This window comes from Aythya ferina (genome assembly GCF_964211825.1).
Source record: "Aythya ferina genome assembly, chromosome: 3".
In the NCBI taxonomy this organism is placed as follows: Eukaryota; Metazoa; Chordata; class Aves; order Anseriformes; family Anatidae; genus Aythya; species Aythya ferina.
In genome coordinates this window covers 56,867,796-56,887,140 of record NC_140298.1, presented here as the reverse complement: position 1 = coordinate 56,887,140, position 19,345 = coordinate 56,867,796, and the positions used below count along the sequence as shown (strand labels likewise).

At 41.2% G+C, this 19,345-nt stretch overlaps 2 protein-coding genes across 3 annotated transcripts in view; one reads left to right on the top strand and one right to left on the bottom strand.

Annotated features, from left to right (window-relative positions):
• NMBR (neuromedin B receptor) overlaps positions 1 to 17,079 on the bottom strand; it is a 41,585-nt gene extending 24,506 nt beyond the window's left edge. For both annotated transcript variants that reach the window (XM_084513567.1, XM_084513568.1), the window contains exon 1: positions 16,016 to 17,079. The gene's annotated coding sequence lies outside the window, so the exon portion shown is untranslated. The remainder of the gene's footprint in view (positions 1 to 16,015) is intronic.
• On the top strand, positions 354 to 6,195 carry GJE1 (gap junction protein epsilon 1; the record flags this gene model as incomplete). Its single annotated transcript, XM_084514989.1, is given in 5 exon segments — positions 354 to 388; positions 5,207 to 5,225; positions 5,229 to 5,384; positions 5,800 to 5,934; positions 5,938 to 6,195. Coding segments are annotated over 5 exon segments (603 nt in total).
• Positions 17,080 to 19,345: the final 2,266 nt, after the last annotated feature.

The window sequence follows — 19,345 nt, the reverse complement described above, 5'->3', positions numbered from 1 at the left end:
AATTGTCATGGATCTCCCTCATAAGTGATTCCTGGCACTGACAGTGCTTTCCTCCACACTGTATTAAATTCATCTACACTCCCTCTGAGGCAGCCTTCCAATTTGCTTGGAAATTATCACAAAAGCATCCTCTGCTTTTTTGAGTGCACATAGACTTTGCTAGGAACATCAATATTCATGCTTCTGCAAGCAATCTGAACCATTCTTTTTGATTTCCATTGGTTGGATCCAATATTTGTCTTTAACCCTGTAAGACCAGAATATGAGCTGTTGTCCTTCCACTTAATTATTTGAAAATGGGCTTGTATGTGAACAATCAGTGTAACTCCCATATCCCATAGTTCAAAGTCAACATGTATCTGATATCAATTTACCAAAACACCAGAAGGTGAGTCTTTTTACATGAATATCAACAGAAGAACAATTTAAAGTTTCTGTTGGCATAAACTTCACTTGCAGCTTGAATGGAAAAAAGTGAGACCCCTTGGGTTTTGTTGCACTGAAACTACACTCCCACTGCTGTCCTCCAGGATAATTTCTTCTACCCAAGTAAGTTATACCTATCATCCAGACTGAAGTATGGAATTCCTTAGAATTAGGTAGAATTAGGAACATTTTCAGCAGGAATATACCTTACTGATTTTCACCAGCACTTGATTGTATCTACTCTGTGTTTTCAGAACTCTAAACAGCAAGGAAATAACATTTGGAGACTATGAGTGTCTCCAGCTCAAAGGAAACAGAGAGTTAGATTATGTTTCTAATGTCATTCAGCGGATGTCTGTGTAAAGGCAAGAGAATATACTGAAACAGCATGAATATAATTTCCTGCAGAGGCAAAAAGAAGAGGAAAAAGCTCCACAGACCCTGACATAAAACAGCCGGAATTTAGATCCTCACAGGCAAACTGTTCGTCATTCTCTTTTCAAACAAAAAAATCTATCCATCTCTTTGGATTTTGTTTCAGATTATAGTCTAGAGACAACTTCATCTTGCAGCTATGACACAAATTTTAGCACAAGAGCAAAGGAGAGAATGAGCAGTGCAGGTGTGTCTCCCTAGTGGGAAAGAATCTGCGCACAAACTGAAATCAGGCAGCGCAGAGGGAGCATATCTGGGAGTGCAATATCACAGGGCAGGGACTGTGACAACTGGGAAACGTGGGAAGCAAATCTGCCTCATCAGTAATTCCCAAATGTAGGGATGCCAAAAGTCTGTGTAGGAATGAAGAACTCCACGCATCTCACAAACGCCCTCTACTGAGACGTGCTAACAGCAGGGAAAAGGGTTCCCTTCCCATGTATTCAGGCAGTTTGAGGCACTTTATACTCCAAGGGCTAATTGCGGATTTGCACATCAAAACAAACTTTGCGTAGTCCCACAAAGATCCAAGTATATCTGCCACTAAAACTACCTACAGTAAGTAGCCTGTAATTAAGTATGCAGGCTTGCAAACTGAGTGAGAGAACTGTGTAGCTGCATTTAAATACAGCCTTGAAAGTGATCATGTTTAAAGCCTGATCATCAGTCACATGAAGAAGAAACAAGACAAAAAAACAAGCAACAACTATTATTTGACTTTAAAACACTGAGCATTAAGGACCAAACCTTTGGGAAAAGTTTCTAGCACCAGACATTAGACCAACAGTTGGGAAAAGTGCATTGTAGTGCAGAGTGAGTTCTCCCAGACAGCTGGATATATAATAACCTTAAGTAAGTCATGTCTTCTTTCTTGTTACATGAGTACAGCCTTTCTTTCTTTTTTGGGAGATTGTTTTGGCAGAGACTTCCATTACCTTCCAGCTTCTTGAGTCAGAGGATCTATTTAAGGAGTAAGAGGACATGATTTAAAGGGTAGAAATAGATCACTTTCTCTCTCCCCAGGTTTCAGAACAGATAACAGGCTTTTCCACTGCTTCTATATGGGTAGCAGGATCTCAAGGAGCTCAAGCAGTAGCTGGACTTTGAGAGAGGATGGAGACAAAGATCTCCCTGGATATGTAATACTCTATACTGGGGAACCTTGAAGAAGGACAACGTTCAGCTTCTAAGGCTGCATCTCTTAGCATAGAATCCAAACTCTAAGGTTAGACATCTAAACATCAAACTCCTATGACTCTTTTACTAGTAAAACAGCACTGAAAGTTAATCATCTCATAGGCAATGCCAATGGGTTTCCTAGGAGAAATGGATGTGGGAAGAACTACTCTAAAAAGAATTGTTGTGGTTTTGTGTAGGGAATGTCACAAACAGCGTGAGCTAGCAAACTGTTTATGTTCAAAAGAGAAATGCCAAATACAACTATGGCTGCCCAGGGACAAGCTCTAAACAGCAAGCTAATTAATAGAAATGATGTCAGATATGTGTCATGCAGCCCTTTCTTCTCCTGAGACTCCTGATAATGGAAGAAGTAGCCACACTGGATTACTGGACATGAGGACTGTAGAAAAGATAACAAGAGAGTGATTCTTTGTGCCTATTTCTTAACTTTTTAAAATATGCTTTTTCAGTTACAAATTTTGTATTCATAAAAAAAAAAAAAAAAAAAAAAAAAAAAAAAAAAAAAAAAAGCTGTGATGGAGAAACTTAACATATGACATGCACCTTCCCAGACTGAGTGCCATGGCTAAGGCCATACCCTTCTGTAATAAACCCAGGCTCTCTTTTGTCCATCCTTCTCAGCTCTCAGCCTTTGCACCCTGACACATCCTGTAAGACGCATGTGGTCTTGCCCAATGCTCTTCATGCTAAACATAAAACAGTCAGGAGGAAATGAGGAAGTCACTGATACCACGAGCCTCCTGGCCTAGCTGAAGGTGAGCCAGCCTCCATCTCAGGTCAGAATTGCAGTGGAGGCACTAATCTGTACCTAGCAGAGGCCTCCACTGGCCCTAAGCTTTGATCCACAGGGAACTCTGCAAACCAAAGCTGAGAGAAGAGGCTATTTTACAAGGTTTAGCCATGAGAGTTCTCTTTTGGCAGACAAAATCTTATCTTACTAGTTTATTTTCAAAAAGTCTTCTTTCATTGTAATTATTATTTCATAATGTTAATATGTGTCATTACATTTAAACACACTAATAAAGCAATGAACTGGTTGCTTACTGTTAAAGTATTAGTTCATCCCTATCAAACTTCAAGCAAAAGTGCATCTTTATGCGTGCATTTTTTTTAATTAACTGTGATTGTTCAGTAGAACTTAAACTCATTAAAAGGTTAAGGAGCACACTGCTGAGTTGCAACCTCAAGCTACAAGACAGGGTAAAGACACACTTAGAAACAAGGATACCAACATCTTCTGTCTTATCTATGTGAAATAGACAACCAACAGGCAGCCTCTCCTGCAAATTCAAAACAACAACAACAAAAGATTTTCTGTCCAGAAAGTCTCAAAGAACTATTTGAGTTGCCTTAGCAGACAGTATTCAGAAGGCACAATGCCAGTTTACACTACTCCCATCTCAAGTCATCCTCTTAATGCAGTGTTATGAAACACATTATTGAACACACAAGACAAAAGAAAAATCACTGCTTTCCGTTCCTCCTAGTGGGAAGATAATGGGCTTCCTGTACTTTAGCTCATACGACACATGTTTGAACCACTTCTAAGAATCTGACAGATTTATTATGGACCCATTCATCACAGTCAGTGGGGTTCGAGCACAGACACCCATGGGGTTTGTATCAGGCTTATTTGACAGCCTCTCCAAAATTCATTTTTAATTTCAGTTCAGCTGTAGTCATTATGTGCTATCAGAACTAGAGCAGAGCATTGCCAGCTAACTCTTAGCATCTTTATCACAAGACAGATATCCAAGTTTCCGTATTGTTACTGCAGTCATACAAAGAATGATTTGATTGTCTTAGATTAGGTGACTCAGTCAGATAAGTAGTTATCTTATCTCCAACTAACAACAAAAAGCTATAGAGTAACATTTGTATAGTGCAGTTTTTTACCCAGAAAGTGTCCTTAAATATTGCTTCTATCTATAATGAAATCAAAATCATCCTAACCAAATGTAGTGTTTACTGAAGATTCATGTTCATGGATTAACATGAAAATAATGGCTACTATATATAAAGCATAATAAAAAGCATTGCAAGATCTATCTCAGCTTAGAAACTAGTAGATTTCTCCATTACTGCTTTTTTAAACATTGCTTAAAAAGGCAAAAAAAATACCACTACATATATTCTTAAAGTACATTCAACCATAGGTTTTCAATGGCAACTGACATTTTAAAATAATTAAATGATTAAAATATTACTGATATTAAAAATATGTCCAGCATGCTGAGCTAATTTAGTGATTTTATAGTATTGCAGGAACAATAGAAATTGCTTTGGATGCTAATTAAGCTCCACATGTATTATGAGCAGAAGAAAAAGAATGCACAGCAATTGTAATTACTGCATTTTTTAAAATGTAAAGGTTCATCACATACCCTAAGAAGCACAATATTTTATTGCTGATCACATACCACTGTGAGATATTGTTTGTAACTGATGTAATATACACAAGCATTAGCATTTTCTATATGCAGCAGAGCACTTTTAAAAAATTTAAAAACCCAGTCTCACTACTAACACAACACCTTTTACAGCCCTCCAAGAGATAAATAGACATAAATTAACTGCTTGACAAAGGACGTGTAGTAAATAACACAGTCACAGAAGCATTTTTCACCGTCTTCATAACTGAGCACTCAGCTAATCTTGGACCAACAACTTCCAAGTTTGGCTACATCCCTCTTTTTTACGGGACTTTAAATATAAAATACTTTTAACTTAATAACCCCAGATGCTGCAAACTGAACCTGTCAGCATCCCAGCTGGGGTGGGAAAGTGGTGGTGCCGGGGGACTCCCACAGCTGAGGTGTGACCATCGGTACCTGGCAACTAGGGCTGTGGGTCCCCCCAGCCAGGGGAGAAAGACTTGAGTGGGCTGGGTAGTAAAACTGACAGATTAGTTGATAAAGGTTAGATAAATGAGTGTTTATAGAAAACATGCAGCAAAAATAACTTGTTCTAAGCCATTATTTTTTTAGAGAGCTACCACTGCCTTCACAGGCAAACTCTTTCCTTTTAAAACAGGGAGGATAAAATAAATATTTTGGATAGTGATAAAGAGCAAGTAGGCCTCCAACAATAATTATTGTGCTCATTTTTGTTTTCATGTTGAATAACTCTGTGATGTGCAACTCAGGCCACCGAGGGTAATTGGCTAGTTCCACACCCTTTGCTTTGGCTCAGTCCATATGTTTCTCCTTGGTGTTTTGGGCTTTGCTGTTTATGGAAATGAGGCCTTGCATTTCAGCTGTGACCCAGATGACAGGGAGGTTAATCTTTTCTGTTACAACCAGTTCAGCCCTAAAATTCCTCAGGTAATTCTCTCTCTCTCTCTCTCTTTTTTTTTTTTTTTTTAATTGTAGAGATCCAATACTAAGACAATAAACTCCTAAAAATTAAACATAATTTTTCCATATAAGAAGCACTAACTGATTGGTCTAATTATCACTTAGCTTTTTAATGGATACTTTCCTTTCAATGACCTTGCATTTGTGACTAAATATGGAGTTGTACTTTCTGTCCTTCGTAACAACAATCCAGACCTTTCAGAAAGCAAGTGAGCTTTTCCAGTTGAAACATAACAGTGATTTTTACCTTTACTGTGTCACCTATGTTCTTATACATTTGATTTTTTTAAAAAACAGGCTTGCAGATTATTCCAGCATGTGCCAACTTTAGCTATCCTAATGCAGTTTTAAATGACCTAACAATGTTTCTGGTACAGATTAGGTATTCTGGGCATTACAGCTGGTGATTGTAATGGCACCCAGAGCATTTTTTCACCTTTATGCCACATGTAAGAGCATCAAACAGGAAAACATCCTCCAGAAGATGTTTTACACTATCTTTTATATCTTCTCTGTTTAGTTAAGGATTATTCTTGAAGTTGTGGCTTTTAGGCTTCAGACTCAACTTTTTGGTTTTGAAGTGAATGCAATATACATGTGTAATGTGGCAGCACTTGATAAAACATCTAACATTACTTCATGCATGGTGCCAGAGGGCATTGAAAATACAATTTTCCTTCCTGCTATATACACATTCACTGTGATTACATTGGTCTTGTGTGTTGCTGAATTTTTTGAGATCACATTTAGAAGGCTATGTTTCATAAAAAGTCAGTGATGTCAATCATTTTTAGTCATTTATTACCCTGTCCACCTGCATATTTATAAAGATCTAAAGCTATAACAAAAAAAAATCTCCTGTCCTCTATGCAGCATTGCAGAAGAGAATCACACTCATGATTACTGCCAAAGAGAAGTCATCTAACACTTAATTCCAATCTAAAAGACACCTCATTATGTGAATAATTTTTGTTTCTACGTATAGGACAAAGGTAATAATAACATTCACACAAGTAATATGTTTATGACCTGCTGCCTACAGTAATTTGTCTTCCAGAGGAATGTCTTTGTGATGAGGAGGTTATTTATATCCATATTTTTATTGACAGCTTCATAGAATATGGTACTTTTCTTAACATATGCAATTGAATTTGCTTGTTACTGGTTAATAAGGTTGTCAGCCTGCCAGGAAAAGCTATTCCAAATCCCTTCCATGTTCATATGGTTTGAGAATTAATCAGTAATATGTGATACTCTCTAAGTATCAGAAACTGTTCAAACATTTTTCCCAAGCAGCACCACTGTTGCAATCCACTGTGGTGACAACACATTCATTGGTATCCGCCTAGGGTGCAGCATTCCAGCTGTAGTCACCCGCTAGTTGTGAATCTCCTTTTAGAAGTGAGAGACTGGCATGGTACTCTTCATGCTGATTTGAATGTCTTGCCTTCATTATCCTTTGAATTTAAAATAAATTTTAGGGTTCCTTTGTTGTTTTTTGTTTGTTTTGTTCTGGTTTTGTTTTTTGTTTTTTTTTTTCTATGTGTGTGTGTAACTTGCTGGAACATATACTTATGGTTTAAGATGCAGTATTAAAGGGAAAAATGGAGCACTTTCACAAAGCATTTACCAATTTTGTACAATTACAATTTGAAGGAGTAAAGGGGTTTTATGACTTCATTTTGCACAAGAAGCTTAAAAGTGTGAAAAAAAAAAAAAAAAAAAAAAAAAGAAGAAGTCTTTTTTTGGTCCAGTCATGATTTCAGTGAGAGGTTTGCCTGTGTATGACTGCAGAATTAGACCCGTCAAATTTTCTGCAATGTCATATCTGACTAGCTATTGTTTTGACTAAGTTGCTAGTGTAACAATTAAAAAGAAGTCTGCATACAGAAATCATTCAATGAAATATGTGTATTTTTCTAGGTTTGGACAAGAACAAGATGTTTTCTTGTGCTACAGTTTCATTTTAAGGACTAATAGGTACCTCAGCTTAGAAGTAATTTCATTCCTTGTGCTGAAGTGAGGTCATGGAAAAAATCAGACTTTAGAAATGGAAAGGAGGAGATAGCTTCCTGCATAAAATATGGACAAATTACAGTCATAACAATCGGCTATTTTTCATTTGTTTTTCAAATACCCTCAATTTCCAAGAGGAAAAAAAAAAAAAAAAAAAAAAAATCTCCTCTTCTTTGCTAATAATTTTCTGCAACTGAACAATTTTGTTCTGAATCTCAATATGCCAAGAGACTCAGACATAGAATCACAGAATGGCTGGTTTTGATGGGACTTTTGGAGGCCTTCTGTTCCAATCCTCTGCTCAAGATGAGATACTCACACTAGGCTGCCCATTGTGCTAGTGTTCAGCCAACTGCACAGTAACGTGCTTCCTGATGTTCATACAGAACCTCCTGTGTTCCAGTTTGTGCTCATTGCCTCTTTTCCTGTCACTGGACAACACTGAGGAGAGCCTGGATCCATCTTCCTTGCATCCTCCCGTCAAGTATTTATACACATTGATAAGATCCCCCCTGAGCCTCCTCTTCTCCAGGCTGAAAAGACCCAGCTCCCTCAGCTTCTCCTCATACGAGAGGGGCTCCAGCCCCCTGATCACCTTGGTGAGTCTGTGTTGAACCCTTTCCAGTACATTCAGGTCTCCCTTGTACTGCATGGGTGGCAGAACTGGATACAGTACTCCAGGTGCAGCCTCAACAATGCTGAGAAGAAAGGAAGGATCACCTCCTTTGACCTGCTGACAATACTTTGCCTAATACAGCCAAGAATACTGTTAGCCTTCTTAGCAGCAAGGGCACTTAAGTTCAACTTGATATTTGCCAGGACTCCAAGGTCCTTTTTTGCAAAGCTGCTGTCCAGCTGAGTGGTCCCCAATGTGTACTGGTGCCTGGGATTGTTACTCACCCAGGGGCATTCCTCCCCCAGATGCACTGAGCAGTGACTCTGTCACTACTTAACAAAGATTTGGGAACTGTTATAAATTAGACCACACAATTTTCTGGTCTATTGAAATTATTTTATTAATCAAGTAAGCAGACACAAGCAAAACAGCGCTGGGCAGCTGGGGAGTCTCCGCTCCGCAACAGCACGCAACTTCCCTTTCCAGGGTTGCTGTTTTACAGCAGTCGAGTTCCAGCTTATCGGGACTTGTCGAACTGGCTGAGGCTGCGCAGTCTATTGTTGAGAGGGGGGTCGACAGGATGTCTTGTGGTAAGGGATTTCACAGAGTCTTGTTTCACTCAAGGATGTTTACCCAACACCCCCTCCTGCTATCTGTTCGCTTAATCCTCCCCCTTACCAAGGCCGTTAAATTGTACAACCTTATCCCCTCAGCAGATTCTCCAAATTCCTCAAAGACAATGAACAAACCCCCACTAATTTATCACAATCCCTCCTTTTTCTAACATATTTTGTTCATTGAATTTTTGCAATATTTGCTTGCTGAGCATCAAAGTTTCTGCGGCGTCCTCCTCCTGCTCAAGAGATTCATACTTAGCACACACAAGCATAAGATGAGCAGCTTCTAATCGACTTTTTACAATTGCAATTACCCTATTGAAAATACATGGCCCAAAAGTCAATGCTATTATTATTAGTAATAAAGGTCCCGCTATAGTTGACAATAGTGTGGTAAGCCAAGGTGAAGAATTAAACCAGGATTCATACCAATTCTGATGAGCCTCATTTTCCCTTTTGCGTTTTTCTAATCCTTCCCGCAACTTAGTCACTGTATCTAACTTTCCACATACTACTCTTTCTTTTCACAACCCCTTTCTTTTTCACAATGCTTGGAAGCAGTGTGGGAAAGGATAACTCTAATAAGTCGACTTATTAGAAAACACTGTAGTAGGTTGGGCAGTCCCAGGTATCTTTACAGTCTGGACAACCAAACCTTCCCCTAATAACTTTTTATTAGGCCCGACTACCTTGGAAGTCTCGGGTTTTTCCTTCTTTATTAGTATGAGTCCTCCCCTGTCAGTTCCAGGTTCCGTATATCTCATTCCCCACACTCTTCCCATGTTCCACCCTCTATCCGTGGGTTGGGTAACATTTAAAAAGAGATATTTACAGTTTCCACGTCCTCCCCACCCTTGTGGTGGAATGCACCCATATGGACCCCATTGGACCCTTAGTTATTTATCTCTACCATATCCCGGTATCCAACTAGGGGCTATAGTCTCACAACCCCAATAGCTGCAGTGATATTGATTAGGGGAGTTGCAGTACCCCTTTCCAGGATTCGAACTCGGGCACATATAAAATCCCATATATTCCCAGCATCGGGGCCTCGGGACCAGCTGACATAGTGTAGAAGTAAAGCTTGGCCCCCCTGATGTTATCTGGGTTGCAATAACCTGTTGATCTTCGAATCGACTTAAAGTCCATTTAAAAGGTTGGTGGGGGTGGTGTTGAGTCGCTATGCAGGATACGGTCACTGCTAGGACCCCCAAATACCAGTAGGGACGACCGAGGCCCATTCTTTCCCCACCTATTCACTCCTCTGCCTTTCTCGTCAGTTGGGTTGCAGCCAACTACGAGGTTTCAACTCTTCTCAGCAGCAGTAGTGTTCTTCAGGGGAGAGCCTCTACCTTATCCTACGGTACCTATTGGATCCGTCGCAATGTGAGCTTCAGGCCTTTGTCTCCTGAAGCGATCTCCCACTTCTCATCACAGACGGGTCCTTTAACACGGCTGGCATGTGTCCATCCTTTCTCCGCAGTCCGGACAGCTGTTTCTGTAGTAAGCAAAACAACATAGGGGCCCTCCCATTGTGGTGTTAATGTAACTTCTTTCCAAGTTTTTATCAGGACCTTATCTCCAGGCTGTATCTTGTGGATTGCCATATCCAAAGGGGGATGTTGCGCAATTAAACCCTTTTTCTGTAATTCCCTGCGTCTATTTATCAATTGTGTGAGGTAAGTTTTTAATTGATCATCTTGTAGGTGGGGATGATCAAGGGGTATCTTGAGATCATAAGGCATACCATACAGCATTTCAAAAGGGGAGATTCCCAGATCAGTCCTGGGCTTCACGCGTATACTTAACAAAGCTAGCGGCAAGCACTTTATCCAAGAGGTTTTTGTTTCTAACATTAATTTAGTGAGTTGCTTTTTAATTTCCCCGTTCATCCGTTCTACTTTCCCCGAGCTCTGAGGGTGCCAGGGAGTATGATATTCCCATTTGATTCCTAAAGCTTTCATTGTGTCACGGGATACTTTTGACACAAAGTGTGGTCCCCTATCAGAATCTATTGCTTCTACAATCCCATATCGGGGAATTATGTTTTCTAACAATATTTTCACTACAGTTTGTGCTGTAGCCCTTGTCGTGGGAAATGCTTCAACAAAATTTGTAAGATGGTGTGGTGGTTTTACCGTGCTGGGCAGCTAAACCCCACAACCGCTCTCTCACTCCCCCTCTTTTAGATGAGGAGGGGGAGAAGTAAAGCAAAGAACAACTCATGGGTAATTTAAGGATAATTTAATTAAAGGGAAATAATAATAAGAATTAAATAAAGATTATTATGAACTAAACAATTTAACTAAAGGGAAATAAAAAGGGAAAGGGGAAAAGGGAGGGGGAAAGGGAAAAATAAAAAGAAGGGAGGAAAACAAACAAATAAAATAAATGAAGGCTATACGGAAGTGCAGAGGAAAGAAATTACTCTCTACTTCCCACAAATGAGCAATGATTGACCACGTCCTTGAAGCAGGGCCTCAACGCACGTAGCCAGTGTTCGAGAGGAGGACCGACGTTTTCCCAACAAGAGCCCACCCCTCCCCTCTTCTTCCTGTTTCCACCTTTTATTGCTGAGTGTGACATCATATGGTATGGAATATCCCTTTGATTGGTTTAGGTCAGCTGCCCTAGTGATGTTTCTCTCCTCACTCTTTGCCCACCCCCTAGGAGAGTTAGAGAAAGGCCCGATGCTCTGCCACTGCTGCTCAGCGGTAGACACAACACTGGTGTGATAACACTGCTGTTCCAGCTGCAAGTGCAGAGCACAGCACTGTATGGGCTGCTGCCGGGAAAGTTAACATTCCAGCCAGACCCAGTACAGATGGTCTATGATTACCAGCAAATATTTGTATCTTCCTGTTTTGGGAAGTTCAGTAAAGTCCAATTGAATTCTTGCAAAGGGTCGGTGGGCTAATTCTCGTCCTCCCGGAACCCTTTTTCTCATATTTTGAGCATTTACCCTCCGACAAGTCATACACTCATTAACAATTCCCTTTGCTATGTTATATATCCCTATACACATATAATTAATGGCAAATTGATCTACTAATGCCTGAGTGCCCCAATGCATTTGTTCATGAAATCTCCATAGCACCCTCATAGCTACTGATTTTGGTAACACTTCTCGTCCGTCAGGTAGTACCCATTTTCCTTTTTCATTTTCTCGAATCCCCATTTGTGTCATCTTTTCCTTTTCTACAGTAGTAAAACAAAACAAGGGGAGGGGGACGTGCCCACCAGACCATAAAGAATTGGCTGGGCCATGCTTGTGACAGTTTCTATAAAGCGGACTCTCCTCCTCCGAACAATTACATTCAATCCCTTCTACTCCCCAGTCTTTCCAGCAATCATAGCATGGAAATTTCTTTAAATCCTTCCCTTTGCCACAACTCGGGCAGTCTGCTCTCTTAGTCACTTCATATATGCACATGAGGGCTGCTCTTTTTGCTTCCTGATCAGCTAAGTTATTGCCTCTGATTTGGGGATTCAGCCCTCGCTGGTGTCCTTTCACATGCACCACCGCAATCTCCTTAGGCTTGTAAAACTTGGAGAATCACCTCCTGATGAATTAGTCCTTTTCCTTGTGAATTTATAAGTCTTCTCTCTTCACATATTTTCCCAAAGGTGTGTATTACTCCATAAGCATATTTAGAATCTGTATATATTGTTCTGCTTTTGTTCTTTAATAATTTCAGAGCTCTTAACATGGCATATAGCTCGCAAGCCTGCGCTGACCAGCTCGGGCTCAGAGGGCCTGATTCTATTACCTCAAATGTTTTTCCTTTAACCAATGCGTACCCTGATTTTCTTTTACCCTTGACTACCCTTGAGGATCCGTCCACAAATATCTTTTCCCCTAAAGGCAATTCTACATCTTCCAGATCAGGCCTCAATTTCACTTGTTCTTCTATGTTTCTAAGACAATTATGTTCGGGCTGCTCATTTGGTTCACCATAAAGAAACTGAGCAGGGTTTTGTGCTGCAGTCGTTTCTAATGTTAATCTGGGTGAGGATATTAGGATCCCTTCATATTTTAGTAACCTTGCATCCGTTATCCATTTTTCAGCTTTTTGTTGCAGCACCCCACGTATAGTGTGAGGGGATATAACCTTTATTTCTCCCCCTAATGTAATCTTTTGTGCTTCTTCCACTAGTAGGGCGGCTGCCACCACTACTTGCAAGCAGCTGGGCCAACCTCTACTAACGGGGTCTAATAGCTTAGATAAATAGGCTACTGGTTTTTTACTGTCTGCCCATTCTTGAGCTAGTACACCATAGGCAGTCCTCTCTGTGCTATTTACGAACAAGAAAAATGTTTTGTTTTTTTTTTTTTAATGCTGCGCAGTTTAAAACTGGTGGATGCATCAGTTCTTCTTTTAATTTCTCTAATTGTTCCTTGTCTTCTTCTGTCCATTTGAGTAATCCATCCCTATTCAATTTGTTATATAGAAATTTAACCTTTCCACTGTAATCTTCTATCCATTGTCTACAGTATCCAGTTAACCCTAACAGTTGCCGCACTTGCCTTTTGGTAGTTGGGGCCTTTATTCCTAGGATCCCTTTAACCCTTTCAGGATCCAGCCTCTTAGTTCCTTTATTTAGCAAATGACCCAAATATTTAACCTCTTTTTCTACAAACTGTAGTTTTGACCTGGACACCTTTAATCCCTGTGACCCCAAAAAATTCAATAGGCTAATGCTAGCTTGTCTTACAATGTCTTCATCTTTTCCAGCTATTAGTAAATAATCTACGAATTGGATCAGGGTTGTGCCCAGCACTCTGTTGTACTCTTGCAAAATTTGCTCCAGTGCTTGCCCAAACAAGTTTGGGGATTCTGTAAACCCCTGGGGCAGGACCGTCCACCTTAACTGCTGTTTTCTATAGATGTCTGGGTCCTCCCATTCGAAGGCAAAATAATCCCTAGATTTTTAGTCCAGGGGGCATGCCCAGAATGCATCTTTTAGATCAATTACACTATACCATTGGTCCTCTGGGTGTAATTGACTGAGCAGTGTATGTGGATTTGCCACCACGGGAAACCTGCTAACAGTTCTCTTATTGATTTCCCGTAAATCATGTACCAATATGTACTTCCCATCCTTCTTTACTGGTAAGATAGGAGTGTTGAAGGGAGACATACAAGGTTCTAATAGCCCTTGCTGTAGTAGCCGTTGAATTTTGGGTTTTAGCCCTCTCCTACCTTCTTCTGAGAGGGGATATTGTTTTATCCTTACTGGTGTTTCTGGTTTGTTTATGGTCACTTCGAAAGGCCTTATTTTCAATTTTCCTACACTTTCTGACGTGTACCAGACTCTAGGATCGATGTTTGCTTCATCTTCTACTCGGAGTGGGCACAATTTAATTTCTAATTTCTTTCCTATCACTTCTAACCCTATTCCTAATTCTATTATTAAATCTCTACCTAACAAATTATACTCAGCCTCCGGTACTAGGAGCAGAGTCCCCTTACTCACTTTAGAATCTAATTCTATTATTACTTCTTTTATAACAGGGACCCCAAAGGGCTCCCCCTTTGCTCCGATTACTTGGACTTTTTCCGTGGAGGCCTTGCATCCAGTGGGCAAGGTTTGGACTGTTGATCTTTCAGCCCCTGTATCTATGAGGAATTCTACCTCCTCGCACTGGGGACCCACTTTTAATTTTATCAAGGGCTCGGTCTTGTTTTGGATCCCCAGCAAATAGAGCCCCTGACACCCCTATTTGCTCTTAAACATCCTCTCATCCTCTTTTCTTTGCCTGCATTCTTTCTTCATGTGACTTTTCTTGTTGCAATAAAAACAGGTCATGTTTTTCCGTTCTTGGCTGCCTCTTTCCTCCTTCCTAGGTCTCCCATGCGTCAGGTCGAACCTTAGATTCGGTCCAGCCCCCCTTTGTCCTTCTCGCACTGCTGCCACCATCATACGTACTTGCTTTTTCTCCTTCTCTTCTTCCCTTCTAACATACACCTTCTGTGCCTCCCTTAATAATTCGTCCAGACCTCAATCTTGCCAATCCTCTATTTTTTCCAATTTCTTCCTAATATCTACCCATGATTTTGCCACAAACTGGGCTTTAAGTAATGCCTCCCCTACCAGGGTTCCAGGGTCTAAACCACTATATAGTTGCAAATTCTTTCGTAATCTTTCTAACCATTCTGTTGGGGTTTCATCCTTTTTCTGTTGTTCATTAAAAGCTTTGTTTATGTTCTGTCCTCTGGGGACAGATTCTCGTATCCCCTGAATTATGATTGTTCTTAAATCTTGCATATGTCCCCAGTGTATGGGGTCTTGATTGTTCCAATTAGGCTGCTGCATTGGCCACTTTATATCTGCAGCCAGCCACTGCTGGTGTTGCTGATCCCAAATTCGCATCCCAGCACGCCTAATCATTCCTCTTTCCTCTGATGTAAAGAAGATTCCCAGGATGGATTGTAACTCTTCCCAGGTATATATATTTGGGCCTAAGAATTGGTCTACTCGTTCCGCCACTCCCAATGGGTCTTCTAGTAAATTTCCCATTTCCTTTTTTAAAATCTCTCACATCCCCTGAGTTAATGGGAACGGCCACATATCCCATTCCTGGCTGGGGTCCCTCCATCGCTATTTCTTGTAGGGGATATAATCCCTCCCTTAAAGCAGATTTCTGATTTCTTGCCCTGCTTCTGGTTACCGGCCCCTGTGTTTCATGATCCAATTCCAATTCTCCTGGATTTGCTAATTCGGGGAGTCTATTAAGGACGGGAGCCGTTGGTGCGGGCGGTGGAATATAGGGCGGGGGCGGTGTCGGGACTTCTAAGTCCTTTCTCTTTTTATCCCGCCCTCCTTTTTCTTTTAGAGGATATAGATGCGTCCTCGTATCTGAATTTATCCAGAGGTGCGCATACTCACTTTCTTCCAGACTAAAGGGCTTCTTAGAGTTAACATAAATATTGAGGGCTTGGCATACCCAATCCAGAAAACACTGTCCCCTTTGATGGGCTTGTTGCCCCACACTTCTATACAATAATAAATCATTTTAACTTTACTCTTTCCCCGCCTAGAAGGGGAATCATTCCAATTCTTAATCATTTGTCCTAACGGACTATCAGAGGGAACACAGGGTATCCCTACAGCACTGGATTCCCCCCTCATGGGGCCAGAAGGCTTACTTTTCTTCTGCCCCGTCTTCCGGAACACCTTCGCACACACACACACAATGCTTCCCCCTTTTCGTGGCCCAGTCCCTCGCGGGAGGTGGGAACCGCACTACTGAGGGGTCCGCACTCGCTTCGTCCACACTTGGACGTCTCACACATCGTGCTCCGGGAACCCAACCCCAACCGAACTGAACACCGGCCTATACTTACCCACCCCGTGGGTCTTCGTTCGGTCTTCATGCACAAAGGTTGCCTGGGGTTTACCGGTTTTATTTGCTTGTGTCTAATTCTGGGTTCGTCGGTGAAGGGGTCGAGCAGGAGTTTCTGGTTCTGGGGCCCCCGAAATCGGCAGGGCGCCTCCCCTAGAGGGATTCCCGATCAATCCGCCTTCATCTGAGTCACGGCACCAAATTGTTATAAATTAGACCACACAATTTTCTGGTCTATTGAAATTATTTTATTAATCAAGTAAGCAGACACAAGCAAAACAGTGCTGGGCAGCTGGGGAGTCTCCGCTCCGCAACAGCACGCAACTTCCCTTTCCAGGGTTGCTGTTTTACAGCAGTCGAGTTCCAGCTTATCGGGACTTGTCGAACTGGCTGAGGCTGCGCAGTCTATTGTTGAGAGGGGGGTCGACAGGATGTCTTGTGGTAAGGGATTTCACAGAGTCTTGTTTCACTCAAGGATGTTTACCCAACACCCCCTCCTGCTATCTGTTCGCTTAATCCTCCCCCTTGCCAAGGCCGTTAAATTGTGCAACCTTATCCCCTCAGCAGATTCTCCAAATTCCTCAAAGACAATGAACAAACCCCCACTAATTTATCACAGGAACCAGCAAAGTCAAACAGAATCCATTAGTGTCTTTCAGCACAGTCTGAGGCCTGTAACACTGAAGGAAATAAGAACAGCATTACTTCTTGAATTAAGTGTAGCTTTGGGAAGGGAGGGGGAGGGAAAGGAAAGGGAAAGAGAAGGAAAAGGGAAAGGGAATGGAAAGGGAAAGGTAAAAGGGAAAAGGAAACTAAAATGTGAAATGGAAATGGAAAGAAGCATTTAAGATGCTTTCATCCAGTAGAAAAGCAGATGAAGTTGAGATCCTGCTGAGAGGAAGGGTCCTTTTAGGAATATTTGAAAAATTCTGGAAAATTTACAAGAAAACCTTTTAGCACCATCTGTTAGTTAAGCAGTCTCAAACAAGGCTGGGTTATAAATGCTTTGTAATCCTCATCCACAAAAGTAGTCCTCCTTATGTAAACGGAATTGCATGATTTAGATTTCTAGGAATTGATTGCTTCTGTGCCATGGACATTGAAGTAGCTCACAACTAGCTCTGTCTTTTTTTAATATGTTTGTCAAGAACAAGATACTTTCACTGTATTAGGGCATTAATGTTGTGACATTTTTCCCTGTGGAAATAAGTTATATGTTGTCTTAAATATATGTGCAGACAACACTATCAAATCTGTGCAATGATAAACTAGTTATTTGATATTTATAAGCATTGCAAGTGGAATAACAATCACTGTGCTAACTTCTTATTTGCATAATATGTCATGTGCTTTGGTCAATATATTTAATTTTTTGTTGTATGCATTGGTATCCATCTGGAGTTACTTTTTGCAATTTAAACTTTTAATTTCAGTTAAAAAAAAAAAAAAAAAACTTTATACTTATAAATAAAACACCATGTATACATATAACATATGTATACATATACATATATAACACCATCTACTAAAAAGAATTACTTCTATGTTTTAAGTACTGTGGCAAAATATTGTACTCAAATCACACTTAATCAGACTTTCATTCAATAAGAAAGTAGCTTTATCACCACCCCATCATTATTTTTCCTAGTACTTCATATTTCCATTGCTTGTTGTTCTTCTGCAGATTTCAAAATACTTCAGAAAGGTTAGAAGAGTGTCAAAGTCCCCAGCCCCTCAGGGAACTTTCCTATTACCTCCAGGAGCATTGCAGAGCCAGGACTGGCACAGGACTGCCTGAGGTCCCTTTGGGCGTGTGTAGGAGCTGGACTACCCATCACCATGCCCTTTCCTTTAGTGGTCAAAGTCTGGAAATTTTCAAAACCTGTTCTTGTTCAAAATCAGGCCAGATGTAGATTTTTTTCTACATTTCCAGTAAAATGAAAATTCCTCAGTTTCAGTTTTTCACTGGCAAACAAAATGTGCATTGTTGCCTTTTAGTGCAAATGTTTTTCTGTTACTGATTCCATCATTAGTTTCTTGAACAAACAGATTGTGATTTTACATCCATGTAAAGAAACCTTTTCCCCATGGCTGTCAAAACTTCTTTTTCCTATATTTGTCATCTGTTTTCCTAACATTTAACGTATCCTTAAGTGCCTCTCAACTTTTCTTTCTTCCGTTCTTCCCAATTCCCATCACTTTTGTCATCATTTATGTTGCTTTCTATCAGCTTCCCTCCACCCTCACACCCTCTGAGATTTATAGCATGCCTGTGCTTATTTCTCAATGTTGTGCTGATTTTACTTCAAATACTTAGCAATTATTTGAGATGATCTTGGAGGCTTTTATTCTCATTATGAAAGGAATTACATAATAAACTTGGGGATTCTTTGATTCAGTTCTACTTTTTTACAGAATTAACATACAGTCCTGCCTCCCGGAACACAATACAAAGTATTTTTGTGGCTTACATCAAGCACACATTTTAAGTGCTTCTTTGACTTTTTCATTGCTTTCCACCCTACTCTAGCTGCCTTGTTTTCTCAGACAGCGCTCAAAGCAATCCCCAGCTCATGCGTTTGCAAGTCAGATTTGTCTCTAGCCAGACATCACACCCATTTCAGTTCTCTCTTAACAAACAGCCGTAATTGTTCCCTCCATGATCTTCAGCGAAACAAGCTCAATACACCCATCAAGTGACGTGGCTGCCTTTACATCAAAGGCATAGCTGCTTTGGGCCAGCTGGCTTCTACACCACCACAACATCCCAGTCCTATAACCACTCGTTGTTCTCTTGGTTTCTTTGTCTTCCTTTCTTCTGCTCAGCCATCGTTTCCCTTCCAGTCTCCTCTCGGCACTCTCCCAGGACAGCCATGAGGCAACGCCGCCATCTCTCCTGCCCCGTGGCTCCCTCCAACACGCAGCTTTCTTTATGCTCTGGAGCACTGACATCCTCCTGCCTCGCAGACAGCCATTTGGAGCCCAGGAGAAGCTTGGCACCAGAGCTATTTAAAACAAATAAAAATTAAAAAAACATTTCACCACACCGCCAGAAGACAACAGGTGCGACAGTATCACAACGTGGGGGAGCACCATTTTGAACGACTTTCCTCCAACAGCTCCCCTTTCTTTCGCTGCTCTCACCCCCGCTCGAAAAAAAAAACGAAAAGCCCCGGGGGTTTCTCTGAGCAGGGAGCTACGGGGGCAGCGTGTGGGCACGGGGGACGGAGCCACCCGGGCCCCGGTTGAGCGGCTCAGGGGTCCCGCGGGCGGCCTCCCGCCCGGCAGGTGCCGCTCTCCCCGGGCCTAGCGCCGCCGGGAGCGCCCCGCG